The following is a 21,549-nucleotide window of genomic DNA, read 5'->3' as shown; positions in this document are numbered from 1 at the left end:
ATCCTATTTTTAGACAGTTATATATAGAAAAAGACAGCAACAGTATTTGAAAGCTTTCAGGGCAAGTTTTTTTATAGTACTGACAAAGGTTAAATTACAGTTTAATAAATTTAAACTTTAATGCTACTGATTCCTAATGTACCGTGTATTCGATGTAATGGAAGAGAAGGAAGAACAATACAAAGAGTACACCTAAATAACCTTCAACTTCTAGCAAGACTCTTAGTACATAAGAAGCACGTAGGGAAATTGTTAACAACCTACAGAATTAGACTGTATTTTGAAATGAACGACTCACAGAAAGCTTACTGCACTCCTATGATTCACTGAGGACTATTTACACTAAAACATCTATCATGTAATTTGAATGAAAACTCGTCAGGGTTTTTTTGTGGAGAAATTTAGCTACAATATGATAGGTCATGTTTTAACTCTCTTGGAAATAGTTGTTATCAAGGACAAACCAAAACACATTGCTTTCCTAAGGATATTTTGCATTTACTGGAAGCTATCAATGCGATGTTATTGGGAGCAAAGGGAAGATCAAGCTGTTTACTCAGTATTCCCTCCATTAAGATACAGCCAGATCACATTAGGGAAGTTTGCCAATTTTTCCTCTAAAGAGTCAAGGATCATTCTCCTAAAAAGTCAGTCCTTCCAATTCTTGCTGATGATAAAAGAATTGGATCGTGCTTTCCTGCTGCTAAAAGATAAAGCTGTCTTAAAATTTTACAGTAGGTGAAAAGTTCAACTCTGTATTCTATTCTTCCTCTCAGGTCCAGGTTTGACAAAAATCTTGCAAGAAAAAAGAAAGAGCTTGGAAAAAGATGCTTTTGTAAGTGGCCATTGCATAAATCTTTACATCAGGTGCCTCTGAAAGTCACTGTAAGAGACACAGTATGTCTGCACTAAGTACATAAGCACATTAGAAAAATCTAGAGAGAAAGGAAAAACAGATGGGACAATAGATATCTGAAAAAGGTTATTTGACAATGTATTCAGAGGAAGATGATCAGTGTGGAAAAATGTGCCATTCACTTACAGACTGCCTACAAGACAGCGTTTCACTGCAAATGCATCATGGATGGCAGGAATGCATCAGGTGCAGAGCAGGGTTAGAGACTAACTATCCTGTGTCTGGCAGTGCTGTAATACCATCCTACACAGCGTACTTGTTTGTGCTTTTAGTCATCTTAATCAGATCTCATTTCTTCATTTAAATGTTGGCATCTTCATTGGCTGTTCTCTCGTCACTTTAACTGCTACAGGGCAGCCAGCATGCTCCTTCTGTTGACAGTCAATAGTGAATCTGTATGTCCCAACACAAAACCCAAGTTGTCACTGTCCTTTCTAGATAAAGCTGCACATTCAGTCCTAAATGAAAAAGAGTTGTCAAAATATAGATAAAAGGTGCCATCAAGACAAATTGAGCTATGGGATCACTCCCGAAAGTCATCCCAGAGCCAAGCCAAGGTGCCTGAAGAGAAATTTTAGCAGTGCCTCCAGATTATGAAAATGCCACCATGAAAATGGCTCTCCTGCTGACAAAAATTCTCATGTTTATGTCCTGTACCAAATTCACTACAGGCTTACAATGGCAGACCTCTAGATCTTCAGCCTGTGCCAGGAACTTTATTTTGGTCATCTCAGTTCAGCACTATTACCTGGCCTATGCAGGCACTGCTAATTGATCTCAGAAGCTGTGCTTATCTAGGAAAACGCTAGTAACTGAAGAGTAACAGCTGAAATTCATCCTTTTGTTCCTTCCCTATTAGCTGTACTACAGCATTATCAACAATTCTCTAAAGTTGCAGTCAGATCATTTACCTGCATCATCTGGTTTATTTAAATAAATGCCATAGTAACAGCAACCAGTATCCAAGTTCTACATGATGGCTGACAGGAGTTTGGAAATCCTAATGATGCGACTGATGAACAACACAACAAGAGAAGAAATTCAGGGAACGTCATTAATTTGAGTCTACCTCAGTCTTAAAATTCTCCTTATTCCTATGTAAAAAAGCGATGCAGGAAAATAAAAAAATTACATCATGGAAAAGACACCATGCCAGACTGACTGAAAGTGGAAGATATTTTGAAGATTTTCAAGATATTTGCTAAAATAGTAAGGAAGCTCTTCCACCACTACAGTCAGAGTAAACTAGCTGTACCGACAGGAAACAAAAAATTAGAAATCACCAAACAGACCCAGCCCCAGCGCCTTTCCAAACAAAGTGTAAGCATGATGGTGCAATTTATGGTGAACTGTAATAAATAAAAAAGATACTTGTAAAGTATCTTTCAATAATACATATTGGCCCATGATCATTTCTGGAGCTCCAACCATTTATCTGTATTAACACTTAATAAATACCAAATTCGATCCACATCATACTTTATTCAGCTGCAAACTATAACAACACACACACACAAAACCTCAGAATCTGTTCCCTTTTCAGGGTTACAAAATTGCTATTTTAAGCCTACCCTGTTTCTTCCAACAGTAAATTTTCCGTTATTCCTTTTTGTTCTTCCATTCTCCCCACAAGTTAAGGCTGGGTTTCTTCAGAAAATGGTAGATCAGACAGACAAGTACCAAACACTGAATTGCAGCGAAGCTGGACAGTTCATGCTGCCACACCCCTTTCAGAGCGACTGAATTCTGGCTTTCACAATTATTTCCAAAGTATTCTATATTTAAACACTTTCCCACCAAGAAAATCCAATAGGGAGTGGTGAGTATTCAACATTTCTGAAACACAGACGTCACAGACTTACCAGAGAAGCTGGAGGGGGTTACAAAGATGATGCTCTATAGGACATGCTAACAGACGAGCTTAGGGAAAGCAGTAAGAAGGGAAGGAAAAAGAAAGATTTCAAGGAAAGACTCCTTTTAATGCCAGCTTCTTCCCCCTCAAAATTATGTCACTAGGGAGCACTGGTATTTCAGCCACACAAAATATACAAGTGCACTGGGCCTTTCTGTGTTGATTTTTTAAACACACATGAAAGCATTATCCAATCTTTAGAAATACGAGAGAAAAAAAATGCTGCCTGAATTATAGCAACCTATAATAAGTAATTTTGTATATGATTCTGCACTTTATAAACAAAACACAGCATCAGCTCCATGAACTGTGTTCATATATAAAAGAAAATTTTTCTTAAGTCTACAAAAGTCATCCTCTGATGACTGTATGTCAAATGGAAACATCAATTGTTTCCCCAGAATGCTAAATCCTACAGGTTATATTCCAGTGGGACTTACCCAAAATCTGAAATTCCAGCATGTATTTTTCATTCAGGTTCTGGGTAACTACCACGACAGTTTTAAAGACAGGCCTCTTGTACATAATCGTTTAAAACTCCAAAGCACTTCTACAAATCTCCTTTTCCATGGCTTGCATTTGAGGAGATTGGAAGCTATAAAAAGGGCCAATGAAACAATACCAGCATGAAATATTTAGAGTTAACCATCCAAATTTCCATGACAACGGCTTCAGTGAGCTCACCTCATTGGTACTATAGCAGCAGACCAATGGTCCAGTAAATGTAGAGGCAACTTAAGATCTAATAAAAGTAAGATATTTGGTTACAGAGCTCCATGAAATAAACACAAAACCCCCCTAAAATAATTGATTGAAAAAGAAAGGAGCCGTTTAGTTAGCTTAGCTTAGCCATTTTCAGTAGCTGGGAATGTGCCTGTGTAACTATGCACAAGTAGTCTCTTCTCCCCAAACCTGCAATTTCACAGGATATCTGTACCTGAAAATCCTGTTTGGTTACTGCATATCAAAGGTTTCTCCTGGAAAAAACGTATGTTTTTGATTACAGTGATGATGCTGCAAAGGCACAAAGAGAAGCATTCACATGTCCAAAGCCAACAACTTTTCCGATGGGAAGAAGCTTACAGATATTTCAGCCAAGATTCATTTATGTTTTGTTTTGTTTTTTAAAACGTGACCATCTACATGTGCGCTTACATGCACACTGCCCTGAGAATGGAAGGCAAAACATGTTTTTACCCTCTCTTCACAGTGCTTCAGTTAGTGACACACCAAAGTCTAGCTCACAGGAACTCCGGACAACGTCAGGCCTGAAATTCTCACAAAGCAGTAGCCAAATGGTCAACATCCCAATGAAACAAAAATTCTCTGATGGTCCCCCATTCCTTGCATCTGGGCCAGCTACTGGGAAGCCATGTGTATACTGTTTGTCCAGCTTCTGTAACTGGATGCTCAATTATTATACGGGTGGGACTATTTCACTATTTTAATGTGGACCAGGAACGTGTTTGAGAGCAGATTACAACAATCCATTTCTTGTGCAACCGACTGCATTGTGGAGCGGTCTCAAGGTGCCTGAACTGAAGTCCATTTAAATAGAACTAAACCTTCATTTTGTGGTGCACTTCACTGCAAACAGGCATTCGATTCACAGCACCAAATCAGGACTAGTCCAAAGTAAACCCCACTCCCGTGACCCAGGTACACAACCTGTCCTCAGCACCAGCAGCTTCCCTTGAACAATCTCTCGCTGGATGCTACTTACTAATGTAGATGCAACCTATGGGTGATTTCATGCAGGCTAATAACTGCGGCTTTCAGACATCTGGCCAGCTTTCCTTTTGGGAACTTGCAGACACAAGAGAAAAGAGGTAGCAGAAAACCAGTTGTTATGCTCTAGTCCACCTCAATGGCGTAAAGGTGCCTGAACCTCCCTCTTACTTCTCAGTAAGCAAACCATGCTTTTCAGAAAGATTTTGCTTTAAATTTCTCCCATTAAAAAATTATATTCACATCAGGATCTGTTTTTGTAACTTGGTTAAATAAGTAAGAATAACCAAAAACAATTCGGACACAAGTCAGTACAAATAACTCGGCGACAAAACCAATAGGCAGTGGTTAATGTCATTCCTTGCCCCAGCTTTTCCTCTCCAAGTTTCAGCTGCTCTTCCCAGCTCTGCTGCCTCACCTCCCCAAACAAATTAGTAAGCAAGCTCCTATTTGGGCAGGTGTCTTGACATATTTTTTATATCTTTACTGATATTTAAAATACTAACAAAACCGAGGCTGAGAATTTTTTTTCCTCAGTCATTGCCATCCATGGGTATTTCAACTTGAACAGTTAAGCTGTAAAGGCTTCTAATTTAAAAAAAAATAATTTTTATACATATATAGCCAAGCTGTAATTCAATTAACAGTGTTTCTACTGAAGATTTACTTGCTAAGTCACCAGTTAACCTCTGTACACCATACAAACCTCAGCTCCTTCAATTTTAAGAAGTCTTTTAAACCGTTTTATTTCAAAATCCTAAGTATTTATTAGTTGGCATGGTAAAAGTGTTTCAACATCCCCTTAAAGCAGAGGTTTCTCAGATATGCTGCAGCTTCTCTATTCAGGATGATGGGAAATTACAAATTGGAATTGTTTTGCAGCTCTGTGAGCTGATCTCTGAAGAAAGAGGTGCTCTGCTGACTTTTCTCTTGAAGATATTTCTTCTTGGGGAACCCAGAGCCAAACTGCTGCTTTTGCGTTCTCAGAAACACCTCTAGTGCACTGTTTCATTATAGTAGCCTTCCAAAAAAGCAGGCTGTGATGTGAAACAGTATTTTAGATCATCAAATGTAAAGCAAATGAAGTTAAACTGTGGTGCCCCATATATAGAGAGATACATACGGCAAAAACCCAAACAAACACTTAGTTGTACTGTCCATATCTGATGAGACCTGGAGTTTTCCCTGATCCTGCAGAATTTACTAATATTTTTGCTATTGATTTGGCCCAAAACGTGTTAACCACATGAAGACAGCTAATAGCACCAATTTCCAGATAGCTTTTCAGCAAAGGAAAGCAAACAGGTTTTGACTGGAGCCTAAAAGTTCTGTTTTGAATTGCAGAGGGGAGGATGTGTACAGAACAGCAAGCTCAGCTACCTCATCAGGCTTGGCTTGTTAAATCTGAAGGTCAAAAAGAAGCCAAAAGTACATACTCATAAGAAATTAATTCAGAAAGGCATAAATGATTCAAGAGAAAAACCTTAGTAAGCTCTAATCTACATGGCCAGGAATTTCACTATGGAAAGCCCTGCTCCTTACTAAGCACCTGTAATGTACCGTACAAAAGCAGAGGACACTGCCCTACCACATCTGCCCAGCCACATAAAAGCCGTGCGAGCCAGGCTGTATTCTGGCCTTTCTCCCATCAAATCAGGGATGTCTAAGCAGAGTGGGTGCAATTCAGGCCTGGTGTGTAGAAAAAGAAATGGAAGGGTGAAGAATAAAAGCAAACAGCTCCAAAGGGAATGTAAGTGCTGAGTAACAGAGGGGTTTCACCACAGGACTGACTTAATTTCAAATGCTGAGCGCATATTCCTCGGTCATCACCCAGACCCCCGCGGGGGAAGGTGGGGAGTGACTGGCATGCAGAAAACAGAGTGTTTCAACCACTCGGCGTGTTGTGATAATCTGCAATTATCTGAAAGCTGTCAATTGGTAACAACATTTCCCCCCCATCCCTGCCCCCAAACAAAAACTAACCTGGAGAAACACACTGATCAGCCACATAGTGTTCTCTGACAGGGGCATTGTGTGAACTCGGGCACCAAAACCCCAGCTCTGGCAGAAATCTCAACTTTCTTTTTGCTGCGTTGCCGGCATCCGGCCTGAGAGACAAGTGAGAGTCTGTCCCCCCAGCCCTTCCCGCAGCCTCAGTGGCTTCAAGGAGATTCATCTACAGGCGAAACTGCTGCTGCATTTGAGTCTTCCCTCCCCAGTGATTCTCAGTTCTTCCCTGACACTATTTCTTTATTAACTCCCTGATTCTCGGTACAGTATCCAAGTATTCAACTTCACTTATGAAAAATGTTACTGGGAATAAATGCACTAGCACAAACAAGGGTTGTATACCATAGGATACCACCAGCGTTTACGCACCTCCCCAAATAATTTACTATCTTAGAAGTAAAACGGGCTTAAAAGTAAGACAGGCTTAATGAACTTTGTTTATTGGGCTTTAGTGTTAAAATGCCTGGTTATGAGGGCTCCTTAAGAGATTGATTTGGCTAAAATGCAAGTTATTCACTGAGGGATTAAAGATGTCCAAAGGTGTTCAGCTTTACTGGAAGCTGTGGGGAATAAAGGAAAGAGGCAAGTCAATACAGCTGGAACAAAACATCCTCATAAATGAGTGTGATATACCCTAAAACAGATCGGGGAAAAAAGCCAAGATCACCCTTTCAGAACACTCTTAAAAAGGAGAAGGAAAAAAAAAAAAAAAAAAAAAAAGAAAAAGAGAAAAGAGGGGGGGATTTCTGTGGGTTCTTGATTTTTCAGTCCCTCATTCCTTCTCATTCTCTTCCAGTAGGCAATTAATTTCATTTGTAGTTTCTGACCTAAACTAAGAAGTAGGTTGTTACTCCCGTGCATTCTGCCCCAGAGGTCTACTAGGCACTCTATTACTTCGAAAATAGTAGAAATAATGGCAAAACATCAGCAAGATCAATTCTAACACAGCATATTAAGTTATACTAGGACTCCAAGAAAATAATTGGCATTTCCAATATTATTACTATTATTACTTCAGTAATGTTTCATTGGACAAGCCAAGAAACAAAACCTTGCTGCACTGAATAGCATAGAAACTCTCTTTTTTGATGCCTTGAAAGCTTCCCAAACTGAAGAAAGCTCACAGGCAATTCTGACTCAGCAATTCCTGGAAAAACAGCAAACAAACAAACAAACAAACAACCTACTTCTTGCTTTGCTATTGGGAATTTCAGGGCATCTATTGCATTTATAGCCTAAAATCCAAATGATCACCTTCTTGGTCCAAGAGTAGCCAAGCCAGCTGGGGAAAGCTACACTATAAACGCAGCTGTTTCAGCCAGTGTCAGTGGCCCATTCTCGGAGGTTCTTCGGGCTGCAGCGAGAAACCCCGATGCTCTCAGTTCCTCTCAGGAGGGAACTGGGCGCATCCCCTTCCCACCTGCTGTCCTGCAGGTTGGAAGCAGCTGACAAGGATTGATTGGTCAACAAAATCATTATACAAGAAATTTAAATAATGTAACCTTGCTTTGCATTTTACCTTAGTTATTTTCTTTATTGGTTCCTTGTTGGTTTATAATCCTTGAGGTAAAATAAGCTGAAGCTAAACACAGCTTTTATATTATATATGGTACTCCTTTTTTGTAACTAGAAAGATATACTATGTATAAATTGCTTAACTAGCTGAGAATCTGAGGACATATTTACTCAAATTCTCTGTTTATACAGTTTGTTACACTATGAACTGTTTCTACTTCTTCAGCAATCAATTCTTTAATTCTGGTTTCTGTCAAGCTGCTTCTGAATAGAAATTTGCATTATAAAATGCTGTTGTAGACAGCTAACACTGAACTTTTTTACTTAAACTAAAGCTGTATGAAATACGACAAAATTACTTTTAACAGCTATCACTGTACTATTATCTCCTACTAATGAATTAATGGTGTGCAAGTACACCATAAATCAGTAAAAATCTGCATTTCTATCTATTTTTTTGTTTACAGACTGAAAGCTTTGATGTTTTTCAACTCCAAATGATTTCTTTACTTTTAATAACAGTTATTGCAGTGAACTAAACTGAATATAGATTAAAATATCTCTGTGTATCTACAGAAGTGACTGCACCGTCTACCTACAACAGCGCAAACTTAGTTTACACTTTCAACAAACTGTGTTTTATGGAGCTTAGTCAAAGGTTTCCCTGAAGTCAGTTGTCTGACTTTGTATAAAACCATGCAGGAAAAACAGGTATACCTATTCTTTTTTATTTAAATAATGTCAGGAGACTAAAAGAAGTCAGTACTTAAGAATTCATTAGCCACCCAGTCATCATTCAAGTGGTTTAGCCAGCATCCATATGGCCAACGTGGGCAACCCCAACCCATGTAAGACTCAAGCAGGGCTTTATCCTCCAGCCCAGAACAGGCCCCACAGCCTGGCCTGGCAGCACCGCAAAACTCATCCCCAAGGAGCCTGCACGTAGGTAGCAGACAAGCTGGGAAAAACAGCACTTAAAAAGCTGTAATGAAGACATATTAAAAGGTAAAGTCTACACAAACACTAGGGACCAATTTTATAACATATGGGAATAAATTACTTCACTTGTAAGTATCTGCAGGCCCGGGGACTTACACAGTGACACCAAGCACTCATGTTACTAGATGGGGGGGTTACTTATTTTTAAGTAATAGATGCAGGAGGACAGCTTTGTTTTAAGAGGGGCAGTTTCCTCCCCCACACCCTGGAGTCCTTCCTTGTTCTGAAACAGGCCACCATCTTATAAAAACTGCATTTGTGTTGAAAGCCTACAGCAGTAGTACATTTTACTGATCAGATTTTGGCAGGCAGGAAAGCTTTCTCCGTTAACAAGCCTCGTTTTATATTTCTAAATACACTGCTTTGCTTTCCCCCCCAAATTAGTGCTGATTAACAGCCATAAAAAGAATAAAACTAAACACTTGTGAGGAACTAGCATTGCAATAATTAGTTCTGAAAGCAGAGTTAGAAGTGAGTTTCTGCAAGAGCTTCTGTTACTCTCTCTAGAAACGTGGCCAAGTCTGCACGCTACAAATTCTGCCTTGTAACTCCTCCAAGACTAACTCCTCTCTGACTAGCTGCTTTGTCCAGCTGACAAGTGAACAACTAGGGGGAAAATGGGCCACCCCTTAGTGGCATCCTGAAGTATTTACTCAATAGCATCACTCATTTTTGACAGCAGCCACCTGTATAGGAGATTGGCACATATGTAGGAGTCGGCATGGAAATCAGCCGGTGCATTCCCTCGGATAACATGGCAAATCAAGCCCTACATCGCTCTCGAGCCAGACACAGTGATGACAGGAGAAGGAACTACTTTAATAAGAGCCCCACCTGGTAGCTATTTAAACAGAGGGGAAAAAAGCCAGGTGGGAAGAGCAAAGGATAAATTTCTATTTTCCAGGGCATGGCTAAAGTTAAGCAGGCTCCTTTTAAGACAGAATAGAACAAATCCTGAACGAAGGTAACACAGTCAGGCATCAAGCACTTCCCTCTTACCATCTTCCCAGGGTAGGTATTTCACCTGTTATATATTCAGGGACAGAGATGCATAACAATGATTAAGTAACTGAGCATTTACACCTGGCAAAACAGAAGGGAGAACCAGTTTTTTTGTGGTCTGCCTAGTGGACTAGACTGCCTGTTAGTTTATCTTCAAGATACAGTTGTCTTTTTTTCCCCAGCTAATTCTGCCAAGGAACCCCTAATTCTTGCCTGTCGTGCAGCTCTGCTTCACCCACTTGTCCTCTCCTGCACTTTCTACTGTGCCTTATGACAGAATAAAACAGACAGGTCATTTTAAATTCGGAATGACTGTTAGTTTGGAAAAAAAAATATTTTTTTTTTGAAACACTGGCTCACAACTATATTCTGGAATTCTTTAAGCATCAGTACTGCCTTGCATCCATATGTAATTTCACAGTTACAGTGGGAGATCCTACTGAAGCCCTAGACACACAGAGGTAGAAGCCATCACACGACACGCACATTGTCATACTTAAACACGTAAGCCCCCCATTAAAAGCTAGCTTATTGTTCTTCATAAATTCAGAGTATGACAAAAACCAGGAAAAAAAGTCCAAAAGAAACAGCGGGAGTCCTGTTAACACGTCCTCCAAGGCACACAAGTGTTAGAGCAGGCAGCAAGACCCCACCTTCCGTGCAGTTTTAGTTACGGCTCTCCCCTTCTACAGATCCGCACCAAGGTAGGACAGCCGGCCACAACTGCAGCTTCGTTTTTAACCCCCCAACCCAAGCCCTGAGTTAAATCGGTTTTCCCTTCCTGTTCGCTGTGAGTGCTTCTCCTTTTTCCCGGCTGAACAATACAGCGCGGCTCCGCTCCCTTCCCACACAGAGGGTCGACTCGCCTTGAAATTAAACGCGAACATCTGCAAACTCTTCGGCTGGACTTTTATTTCCCGAGAGCGGAGGACGGCGGGCGCGGCACCGCCTACCTTAGCCACCCAGCTGAACAATGGTGACATCCTACGAGCTCCGGCGCGGCGGCCGGCGGCGATCCCCGGCTCCGGCCGCTCCTCTCCGCCGCCTCATGTGCCGGGAAGGGGAGCCAGCCCCCGGCCTCACAAAGTCTCCCCGCGGCCGCCTCCGGGCACCGGCCGGCGGCGGACCGTGAGCTGGCCGAACCGGGGAGGCTCCCGGGGCGGGAAGGGAAAGGAAGGGCCGGGCCGGGGCCGGGGCTCGGGGCCGCCTCCCGCCTCCGCCGCGCTCCGCCTCCGCCGGGAGCCCCGCGCCGGACTGCGGCCGCCCGGCCCCGGGAAGGCGGGAAGGGAGCGGGGCTGGTCCACCGGCAGCTCGCTCGCTACCTCATCGCGTTGCCCTTTTACGTAATTCAGCGCAAACGGCAGGATTCGCAACTATTTTTTTGAAAAACAAAACAAAACAAACCACCCAGAAATTCCAGGCGGTCGCTGTAACTTTCTGGGAATCTGCGGGCATGGAAGGCATGCTTAACGTTAAAGGATCGAGTGAAAAATCATCTGTTTGAAACCACTGGGAAGCGTTACACTTGCAGTCAGGCTCGCCATTCATGTTAGGTAATGGCATTTGATATCGCACACTCGCAGCTCTGCTTCCAGAAATAAGCCGTTGAAGAAGAGAATGAAAAAACCCAGCATGGCAGAAGTCACTAGTATGGGTGTTTCTGGCAGGTCAAGGGATGGTACGTGCCACCCAGACAGGAAAGGTGTTCATTCCTGTTGTCGCTCTGGCTGGACTGCTTGTGAACACACACGCCTACTCTGTAGGGCTGCCTGAAAACAATTCATTTTCCTCAGTTTGGAGGAAGGGCACGGAACTAGTGGGGGAAAAAAAGGCTGGGATTTCACAGAAAATAATCTACTGGTACAAAAACAAAAAGCCCCTTATTTTCCATCATCTCATAAAAACATTATGATTGCAAAATCATAACAGGAAAGCATAGGGGTCTGTCCTGCGCTTCTTCCCAATAAAATTCAACCAAAGTAACATGTTGAAGTGCCAAATTTGGCTCTTCGCTTTGCCCAAACACACTTTCACCAAGACTGTCATCCCACTGGGAGTGTGTCCCGCGTGTGCTTGCACTTAAATGCTCAGAGCTGAAGGAATAATCTCCAGGTTTAGAGCTGACACTGTCCCGCTCATCGAAGTTATTGAATGTCCACTGGAGCACAAGAGTGACACCCTCGCACAGGGGCTGGGGAGAAGCAGAGCCAATCTCACAGCTGATTGAAGCAGATAAGGGGTGGTTTCAGCCCCTGCCCCAGATGGCATGATCCTGCAGCCCTGGGTTTTGTTCACAGAAAGCCAAGGAGACAGCTGCCGAGAGAGCTGTGCCACCACCTGAGAGAGCTGTGCCACCACCTAACGCTGTGCGGGTGAGTGCTGTAGTGCTGTGTGTGTGGTAATGGGCCACAGTGGTCTGAGGGGGCAACACAAAAGCAGTTCTTCTCAGGTCATACCTGTGGCATCCGCAGTACCTAAGCATGGCACTTCCATCCACTTCCTCCCGAGGAACAGAGAATCACAAAACAACCCAGAACAGTAGCACCTACACAGAAAAGGTGGCACAAAACAAAGGATTGTGCCAGTGAAGCGTGATGTCCCTATCATGGCCAATGCATCGCTGATAGTCTGAGAACGGAGGAATCTGACCATGGTGGATGCATGAGCTGGTGCATGGCAGCGCTGTGACACAGCTGAGCTGGTGGTGGTTGGGACTGGGGAAATCTGCTGCCACTGGATGTTAGCACTCTCTAGCTAAATACCAGTTTACCCATCTGTAAAGTTAAGTCTTGATGAGTTTCATTGGCTTTTTCAAAGACACACAGCTAATCAGGGGAAGAAATATGATGCAGGAATTTGAAATCCTTTTCCTGAGCAACACTTGCCATGGAGCCACAAAACAGTAACCAATATGAGCTAATAAACCACCATGCAACTTACTTATGGTGACCTTCTCATGGTTGGAGAGCCCTGTCTGGAGAGTCCGGACAGTTTTTAATCAACTTACAATCAACATTACAGTTATTGGAATTAAAGCCATAACAAACACATTTCCTATCTTCATAAAAAGAGAATAGAGATCCATTTTCAAATAGTTCTACAGATTAAAGTAGAGGTGATTCACAAGGACGGCCAACAGCTCGTTCTGTCATTACGATAGTGGCCACGGACAGTTTGATTGCATGGATGTTCTTAGCCATAAGCCCAATAAATGACTAAATATGACCAACACACTCTGGTGTTGGGCTTTAAAGGTTTAGTGGCATGATGAGAGTGACAAATTTTCACTGCTGCTACGGTTCATGATGTATAGAGCACATACATGAATAAATGGCATCTGTTCTCAGGGCTTTAAATAGGCACCTTAGAAGACCACTAGCAGGACAGAACTGGGTCTGCTTTTATTTCATAGAGCAACTGAGGGCAAGAGCAAGGCAGAATGTTCCTCATTATGTGCTGCTTACAGCTGTACAGCATATCCACTATTTGGTGGTAGCATTAGAGTTGCGTTTCTCTAACACTGTGAACAATATTATTTCTAAATAATTATTTCTTCCCCTTTCTCTGAGGAGATCCTGCCTGCTTAAGAGTTTTTCCAGCTCCTCCTTCCTGACTGGCACCCTTCCACAGTTTTAAACTAACAACACACACATCTCTGAGTCCACATTAAATGCTGATGTGAGGCAGGAGATCTGGCTTCTCGCCCTGACTGCAGCTGGCTCAAAGAGCCATCCCCAGTGTGTCACTTCACACTACTTAGCTTCTAAACCTGTTGCATGCAATTGTTATAGTGATGTCTATATGATTTTAAATGCACGCTGAAACCTTCTACATGCTTCTATAGGACTGGGAGGAAGAGTCGTCTTGTGGTGAAGACACTGAACTATGAGACAGAGTAGCAGTGAATGAATTCCAGCTTCTGCTGTTAACATGACTTTCAGGCATGCTACATCACCGCCCTCTCTGCTTTAGTTCAAATGTTAAATGGAGATGCATCTTCCAACCTTGAAGGAAGAAGGAATGGGCACTCTTTAGCATTTGGGCAACAACTGGCAGCTAGGCTTAAGTGTTCAGATATAAAAACATTTGGTAATGCATTAAATTCTTCATTGTAAATGAAAAGGTCACTGTGCTGCTCACCTTCCAAAAAAGATAGATTTAGTAATATAGTAGGAACAATAACTGCATTCATTTTTCAGGATGTTCAACTTTCTAAAAACAGAACCTCTGTATTTTTCTATTTTAAGTTTGGCTTGTGCAATAGCTCTCTCTCCAAAACCACCATATATCCATTTTGGGTAAATGGAAAAATTCAGGGCCAGGGAATAACATCTGTATTGCATAAACAGTAAGTAGCACTTGACACCATCTTATCTAAGTGTATGATCTTCTAAAAAACAAAACAAAATCCTCATTCCTATGAACTGTTCCATGTTATCATGGAAAATATTAGCAAGATATTTGTGGCTGTTTTTAAAATAGTAGCAATTAAAATACTTCAAAGCCACAACTTAAAGCTTACATCGTCAGAAAGATGATCTTTCAGTTTTACAGATGTCCTTCATAAATTTACACATCCACAAATACCCCCATTATTTCTCCTGCAACAAAGCTCTCTCCATTAAAAGAAACCATTTGGAGATAAGGGAAGAGATGTGAAATATAAGGAAATACTAAGAAGAAAGGAGGCTGCCGTCAACCTTTTAACTCAAAAGAGGAATATTTTCTGACTCATTCTGCTCTGATTTCAGCTTTCTTTAGGTTTAATGGCTATAAATATTTTTGAGAGTCTTCACAGTATGTCACCGCTGAATGACATCTCAGAAGTTGCATTAGGGGTATAGCCACAACTGTATTACCTGAGAACTGGCCTCTCCTGTTGCTTTTGTGTTAACTCTGGTGGTGGTTTTACAGCAGACCCCATACCCTTTTGAAGCTTTTCCCTCTGAATTGTACTTAAACATGTTTTATCAGCTATACTTCTTGTGAATTCCCTTCTGCCCACATTCACTGTTACAAGTTTAATTTCTCTCTTCTTTCTCTGTACACAAGGTGGTCTTTGTAAATTCAGTTGAAAAAAATGCAAGAAAGGAATATGCCTGCCAGTAATTACCAGTATCCATATTTGGCCTTTATTTAAAAACACCCACAATTTCTATCTTTTATTACTTAGTTTTAACCATTCATTAGGACTTCCTTGAGTCTTGTCTCATCCCTTCCCATTCCAGGTAGCAGGCCAGATGGTGTCTACTTTATGAGAGGAGAAAGATAGAAAGAAAGTAACTACTGTGAGAGTATTGTTTGCCATGTGAATTCAAAATGTAATAATGTTTTGGATTTTAGATAAAGGTGTATTAAAAGATACCAAAACAAAGATGTCTATTTAAGGAAACCCCAGACTTTTATCACACATCCATACGATGCAAGATGCAACAAATGATTCATCTGGATCCACTGAAGGAAGAGAGTAATGAATCCTCTGGATTTCATCCTATCCAAAGACTCAATCAAGCCTGACTAGCTGCCTTCTGAAAAGATACTGTGGTGAAGAAAAGACTGAGCTTTGTTACTTTTTTTGGACAAACTATAACCAAACTCCTTTTTTCTCAATACAAAATAAAATAAAAGATTAATCACAAAACCAAACTACCTTACCAAATAAGATCCACACCAGCCCCCTGATGAGAGACAAGAGCAAGATCTGACAGGTAACCACTGACTGGCAGTGAAAAAAAACTCTTAACACGAAGCGCAGATGAGACCACTGCCCTGAGCTGCACATCCATGCTAAAGCTGAAATCCAGCTCCTGCCAAAGAAATGGGATGAGCTTCTTGGTGGTTTCCAGATACTCAGTGGAAACAGAAATTACAATGTTTTGGGTAATCTTCTTCATGCTGTTGGTGTGTTAAGAGTGTAGACTGAAGCATTTTGGCTATCTGCCAAAATTGGCTATCTGGGACTGGAGAAAATATTACTTATGGGATGCAGAACGCACCATCCTGTAAGGGACCTCTCTTCGCCTGAGGATGAGTGTTACAGAAAATCTAAAACCAGAGAAAATTTGCTTTACCTTCAACACCTGAAGCGGGCTACAGGAGAAGCTGATAAGAAGACACTTTTAGATGTACGGTATCTGACTAACTAACATGAGGCATGCCAAAAGTACCCACAAAATTCAGGTAGAGAGGGAACGCAAGACACAAAGAAAGAGAGGTAACCAAAGTTATTTGTAATCAGTGTAACAATAAACACAATCTAGCTTTAGGGTGCTAGTGCCCATTCATAAACATTAAGGCCATCTGACGCAAAACACTCATCTGGACTGAAATCATCCTGCCACTTCAAACACTTCCAAAAAAATTGATGAGTAAACTTTGGATTGGCAAGCTTTATGCTGGGTTGAGTATTTTTTGTCTTCCCACAGACAGAAAAAAAAAATGCTTAAAGCTGTCAGGAACTTTGCCATAGGTTCTGACTAATTCCGCTCAAGCATGATGATATGTCTGCGATTCACCAAGATCAAATGTGCGCTGCTGAGTGATCCAGTTGTGATCAACCGATGAGATCTCTATAAATGAGCAAAAAGCTACAGCCTGAATCTGCAGATAAGTCCAGGCAGACTTGTGAAGAGATCACTTTGATCTGAATAGTTGGATGCAAAAAACCCACAAGGACATTGTGGCAAATGAGCGACGGGGGAAACTCAGCACATAGTGGGGAATTGCCACACAGAGACATCAGAGGTTCCATGCATTTATTCTATTTTGTGACAGAGGGTTTCCTGACAGCTGTGAAACTGGAGCAGGAAGAGTGGAGGACAGGCAGAGCAAACTGCAGAAGCAGGTTACAGAGCTCAAAACAAATGGGGAGGCTCCCAGTGTTCAGTGACAAAGACATAGGTTGAGCCCTTGAGATCACCAACTAGGTCTTGACTGTGGCTGAAACAGTTGGAAACCTCCCGTTTTTCTCCCTGCTGGGCAATATTTTTTGGTGTTCTCAGTGTCACCAAGTTGAGGGACAAGTAGCTGAGCTCCCCAGGCTGCTGAAGTGGCTCTGGGGGAGAGAGCAGCAGCCGCCACAGGGATGACACACACCTGCACACACACCCTGACACAACTGCATAAACGGTAAAATATTAATGATGCAGGACTGCTTATTTTAAAAATCCCCCTGACAATTGGACGTGAAGGATGTGAGAATTAAATGGGGATTAAAGTCCCCTGGCACTAGATATATGGCCGTGGAAGGACTTTGCACCCTTTACCTCAAGCTTCCCGCCGCTTCCCTGTGGCAAGCACTGAAAAGTCTTAGGAGAAAACAAACCTCTAAAAGTTTAAGAAGTATTTTCTGAAATGCAATTAATTAAAGGTTATACTTAAAGTGTTCCTTGATCTTGAAACGTATGCGGTTAATGCAAGTTACTCAGATAGGAAGAAAGACACTTCATTTGAAAATATGTCTCATTTCCTTTGTGGAGAAGCACCACCCCACAAAGAAAAAAAAATTAAATACTAAGCACTTCTACTTCAAATAATGGATAAGTTACATAGTAAAAAAAAAGCCTAGAAAGTGTGGAGGAAAACCAGACTATGAACAGAAAATGACAACTCTCACTTGACTGGTTAAAATCAAAACATAATTATAAAATGTATCGATTCTCCATGTGCTATGGGAGATACATATATAATGAATGCCTATTTCCATTACATGGGACTTCATGTTAGTTAAGATGTCCATATTCACTTTAGCATATTAGAACACTCTAGTAATGAATAATATAAAATAAGCAATTTTCTATGCACAGTTTTACAGCATTATTGCCTAGCTCTTTGTTCATATGATTAACTATAAACACAAAAAAGTCCCACTTCCTAAGCGTATTATTTTGTGTACTTCAGTTGCAACAGTAGGAGAGTAGGAAAGTGTATTGAGTTCCATGGTATGGAGAGCCAGAAAAAGTAGCCAGTCTTCTCAGTTCTCCGCAATTTACTTAATAACTTAATAAATCTATTTCTAACAGCATTGATTTCTCATAACTGTATTCAGCCGCAATCCCCATAGGCAGTACACAGATTCCACTGGACTTTTACTGTAGTTCAGATACTCTAAAGCAACATCCATTTCAGTAAACTGAAAAAAATCAACAGTTAGAATAAAACTTCAAGTGTTAACCATTCCACCCCCAACCCATAATATTTTTGGTTTTGCTGGAAAGAGCTTAACAATAAAAAAATATTAGTCCAGGTTTATCTTTCAGCAGGTGTAGCATCCAGAACTTACCTACAGTCAATGGAGCTATATTGCAATCTACATATGATAAGCATCTGGGTGTAAAAGCTATTCATCCAAGAAGCATCCAATCCCACCCCCACTAAAATCACAGACCAGTTGCTATCATATCCTCACACATCTTAAATGTAGATAACAAAAAGAGAAAACGTATACCACATTGTCCTGTTCTTTTCCAGAATCAAGCTGAAGAAATTTTAATTTCTGTAATGTTGCCCTCATATCATAAGCCACCCTTCTGGGATGCTCTTGGACAAACTCCTGGTGGGAGAACTACAGCAGCCTGCTGAGAGCTGCAGCAGCCCCTCGCAGCCGATGGAGAAGTGCAGTCAGGAACCAGTCTGGCCCTTGCTGTGCGCTGCTTCTCATCACCAGCCTTCCCTCTGATTACAGCAAAGCTGCAGCACAGTCCTTCCCTAGGTATTTCCTGTGTAATGTGGAATTGCGAATACCACTGGAATCTACTAACATAATAATCTGCATGTACGGTAATTTTGTATGGTGCATATAAACCTACTTTTTTATTAAATTGTCTGCGATTTTTATTTTGCTGTGTTGTGCTGTTGATTGTATTCCTTCTCAGCTGTCTTGAAAGTGGAAAATTTTATCAGCAATGTTCCCTTGCACACACTTTTAACTTACTGTTTCTTATCTCTTCCCTTCCTACCCTCTTCTCAGGGCTTATTAACCCATTGAGTGTATCTTTGGCAATGATGTGGATGCTTTTGCTCTGGTCATTTTATATATTTTTGTCTAAGTCTTCCTGTCTTTCACTTACAGCAAAAGCCACAAAATGGCAATAAACCATCTTTAAAATCAAGATTCAAACACTGCCTCTACCAATCTGAAAAAAACCCACTTCCCCCATGATTCAGTTCGCTTTCCGTTCAGAAGTTTGCAGCTCCTGGTTTCATTACAAACAACATTCCACATCTAGTTATTTTACGCCAATTCCACTTTGACTCCTAAAAACACGCAGGAAAACATTTGTGAAATATGACACATGACACAGAGACTTTTAAAACGTAGCAACAGGATCTGTCCTTACGGCTCTTTTGTGGTTTTGATAAAGCTGCATCGCTTCAAAGGGCTCAGGATATATTACTGTAAGACACCACTGCACATTTCGGCCACATGTGCTGACTGCGCTTCCGCTCCTCTGCCTGAACAATGGAAGCCTTCACACGCCGAGTCAGCTCTCTCACGACCACGACCATGGATCCACACAGACCCAATGCATTCCCTTGCTCAGGTTTCTTTAACCCTGTCTTATCACTGAGAATGCTAGATAGCTGCATCATTTCACGTAAGACTCCTGGAGCAGGTAAAATCTGGGAAAACTGTACATATTTTCAGGAATAAGAAGGAAAAGAAAGTTACAATAAAACAATCATGGGCCAATTCTGCCATTTCCTCCCTCCCGGGTATTCCCAGTACCAGTAGGGAATTATGGCATTCCAGGAGAAACCTGCACACAGCTGGACACACGGACTGGACAGCTGAAGTCTTCACTCAAGCCATCTGATAAATTCAGATACCACTGCAACTTGTGAGTCTGACCTCACATATTTCAATGTGTTCACAGGCACAAAGACAAATGAATTAAGTGAACCTTAAAAGTTAGCTGAGCAGCGTCTTTTACCCCAGAACATAACAAATTCTCCAGTCTCCTGTTGGTTTCAATCATAATTTATGAATAGAATGTAGGCCAGCTTCAATTAACTTTCACATTTTGTTTCTAACATGCAAAAAGCTGTAATATACAACCAAACAGCAAGAGCTTAAAAAAGTAAGAATCAAATATTACATTCTCTCATTGTAGATCCATAATGTCATCCCCATACACATGCTTTTATTTCACCCACAACCAGCTGGGACGGAACTCCCATTAAGGCTGCTGCCTGGAAGTCTCATTCAGCTGATGTCTCAAGCTGGCATCAAGACTTCCAGAAGAGACTGGCATACGTGTGAGTATGTGTGTGTATAAACGCCAGGTCACTGACGGTAAGGAAACATTGCCATATACGTAGCTTTTATATGGCTTGCTGGAAGTGCACAGTCTCAACTTGCATGAAGGTATTTCTCCTGAGACCTTGACAGTTTGTATTCTGTAACTTTAACAAGAAATGTACCTATGAATCAGAAACCTGTGGGTTTTTTGTTTGTGGTTCCTGGGAACTTTTCTGACTCTTCCAATCCTAGCTTGCATATGGATAATCTATTAGAATACAAAAACTAAAACACCGGCAAAAAAAAATTTCATTTTAAAGAAAAACTTGAAGCGTGCCTTCTGCAGTACACAACCTACCCACGGAATGCCCACTGCAAACCTCCAGTAAAAAGGAAGCCTGCACACAAGCAATGCACGCACTCTGAGGTTTGTTGTCCCCTGGATGTACCTAGTTCATTATGGGGTTAATAATATACATGTAAAGAACATTCTGAAGTCCTGCAAGTTTCTAGAAGAGAAACTTCGGTCCTTACCAGATAAAAGCATGTTATATCTAAGACCATGACTGAGAGCTGATGTTTTCACATCTATCAGATATTCTGCTGAGCGGAACTGAGACATCCCAGAACATCAGCTGATGCCAAACACTAATCCCACTTAAGCACATGCCTTGTTTTGTGAATTTTAATACCTAAGAATAAACACCAGGAACACTAGTATTTCAGTTCTAGAGACAGTACCTTTACTTACTGTTGGTTCTTGTGCTAGCTCACTGCATCGTAAAGTATCAACTCATTACAATACTTTTACAGGCATTTATTGCCAAAAAAAACCACTGAAAGAACCCAAACAGAACTTTAAAAGGACAATTTGGAAAAAAAAAAAAAGAAAAAATGGGAATGATAGTACTGAAATTCTTATCGAAAGCCCACCAGGGTCCTTTAATTGATTTCAACCAGTTTTAGATTAAGCTTTCAATCTCTCTAAAATAAGGTGAGGAATTCCCCTGCTGGTGGAAAGAAACAGCAGGAGAGGTGTAAACTGTGACAGCTTTCGCAGTGTCTTACATTTGCTCTGGACAGCCACTAAGTGGCACTTAAACACCTCATCTTAAACCAGGGTGAATCTGCAAACTGTTGTGAAGGGAGGAGGGGAGGAAGGAGTTATGCACTCCGGGGACTAATCCCTTTTAAGAACAACGAAGTTCACTTCCTGCAATTAGAGAA

At 41.3% G+C, this 21,549-nt stretch overlaps 1 protein-coding gene across 7 annotated transcripts in view; it reads right to left on the bottom strand.

Annotated features, from left to right (window-relative positions):
- TBC1D1 (TBC1 domain family member 1) overlaps positions 1-21,549 on the bottom strand; it is a 113,926-nt gene that overhangs the window by 69,992 nt on the left and 22,385 nt on the right. Inside the window, exon 1 of one of the 7 annotated variants that reach the window (XM_063335084.1) lies at positions 11,036-11,287. The exons of the other annotated variants lie outside the window; for them this stretch is intronic. Within the exon in view, the coding sequence (XP_063191154.1) occupies positions 11,036-11,065 (30 nt within the window). The 5' untranslated portion in view covers positions 11,066-11,287. Of the gene's footprint in view, positions 1-11,035; positions 11,288-21,549 lie in introns of those variants that run through there. 7 annotated transcript variants of the gene reach the window in all.

Source organism: Chroicocephalus ridibundus, chromosome 5 (assembly GCF_963924245.1).
Source record: "Chroicocephalus ridibundus chromosome 5, bChrRid1.1, whole genome shotgun sequence".
Taxonomy (NCBI): domain Eukaryota; kingdom Metazoa; phylum Chordata; class Aves; order Charadriiformes; family Laridae; genus Chroicocephalus; species Chroicocephalus ridibundus.
Note: the sequence above shows the minus strand (reverse complement) of the source record. Positions and strands in the feature narration are given on the sequence as shown.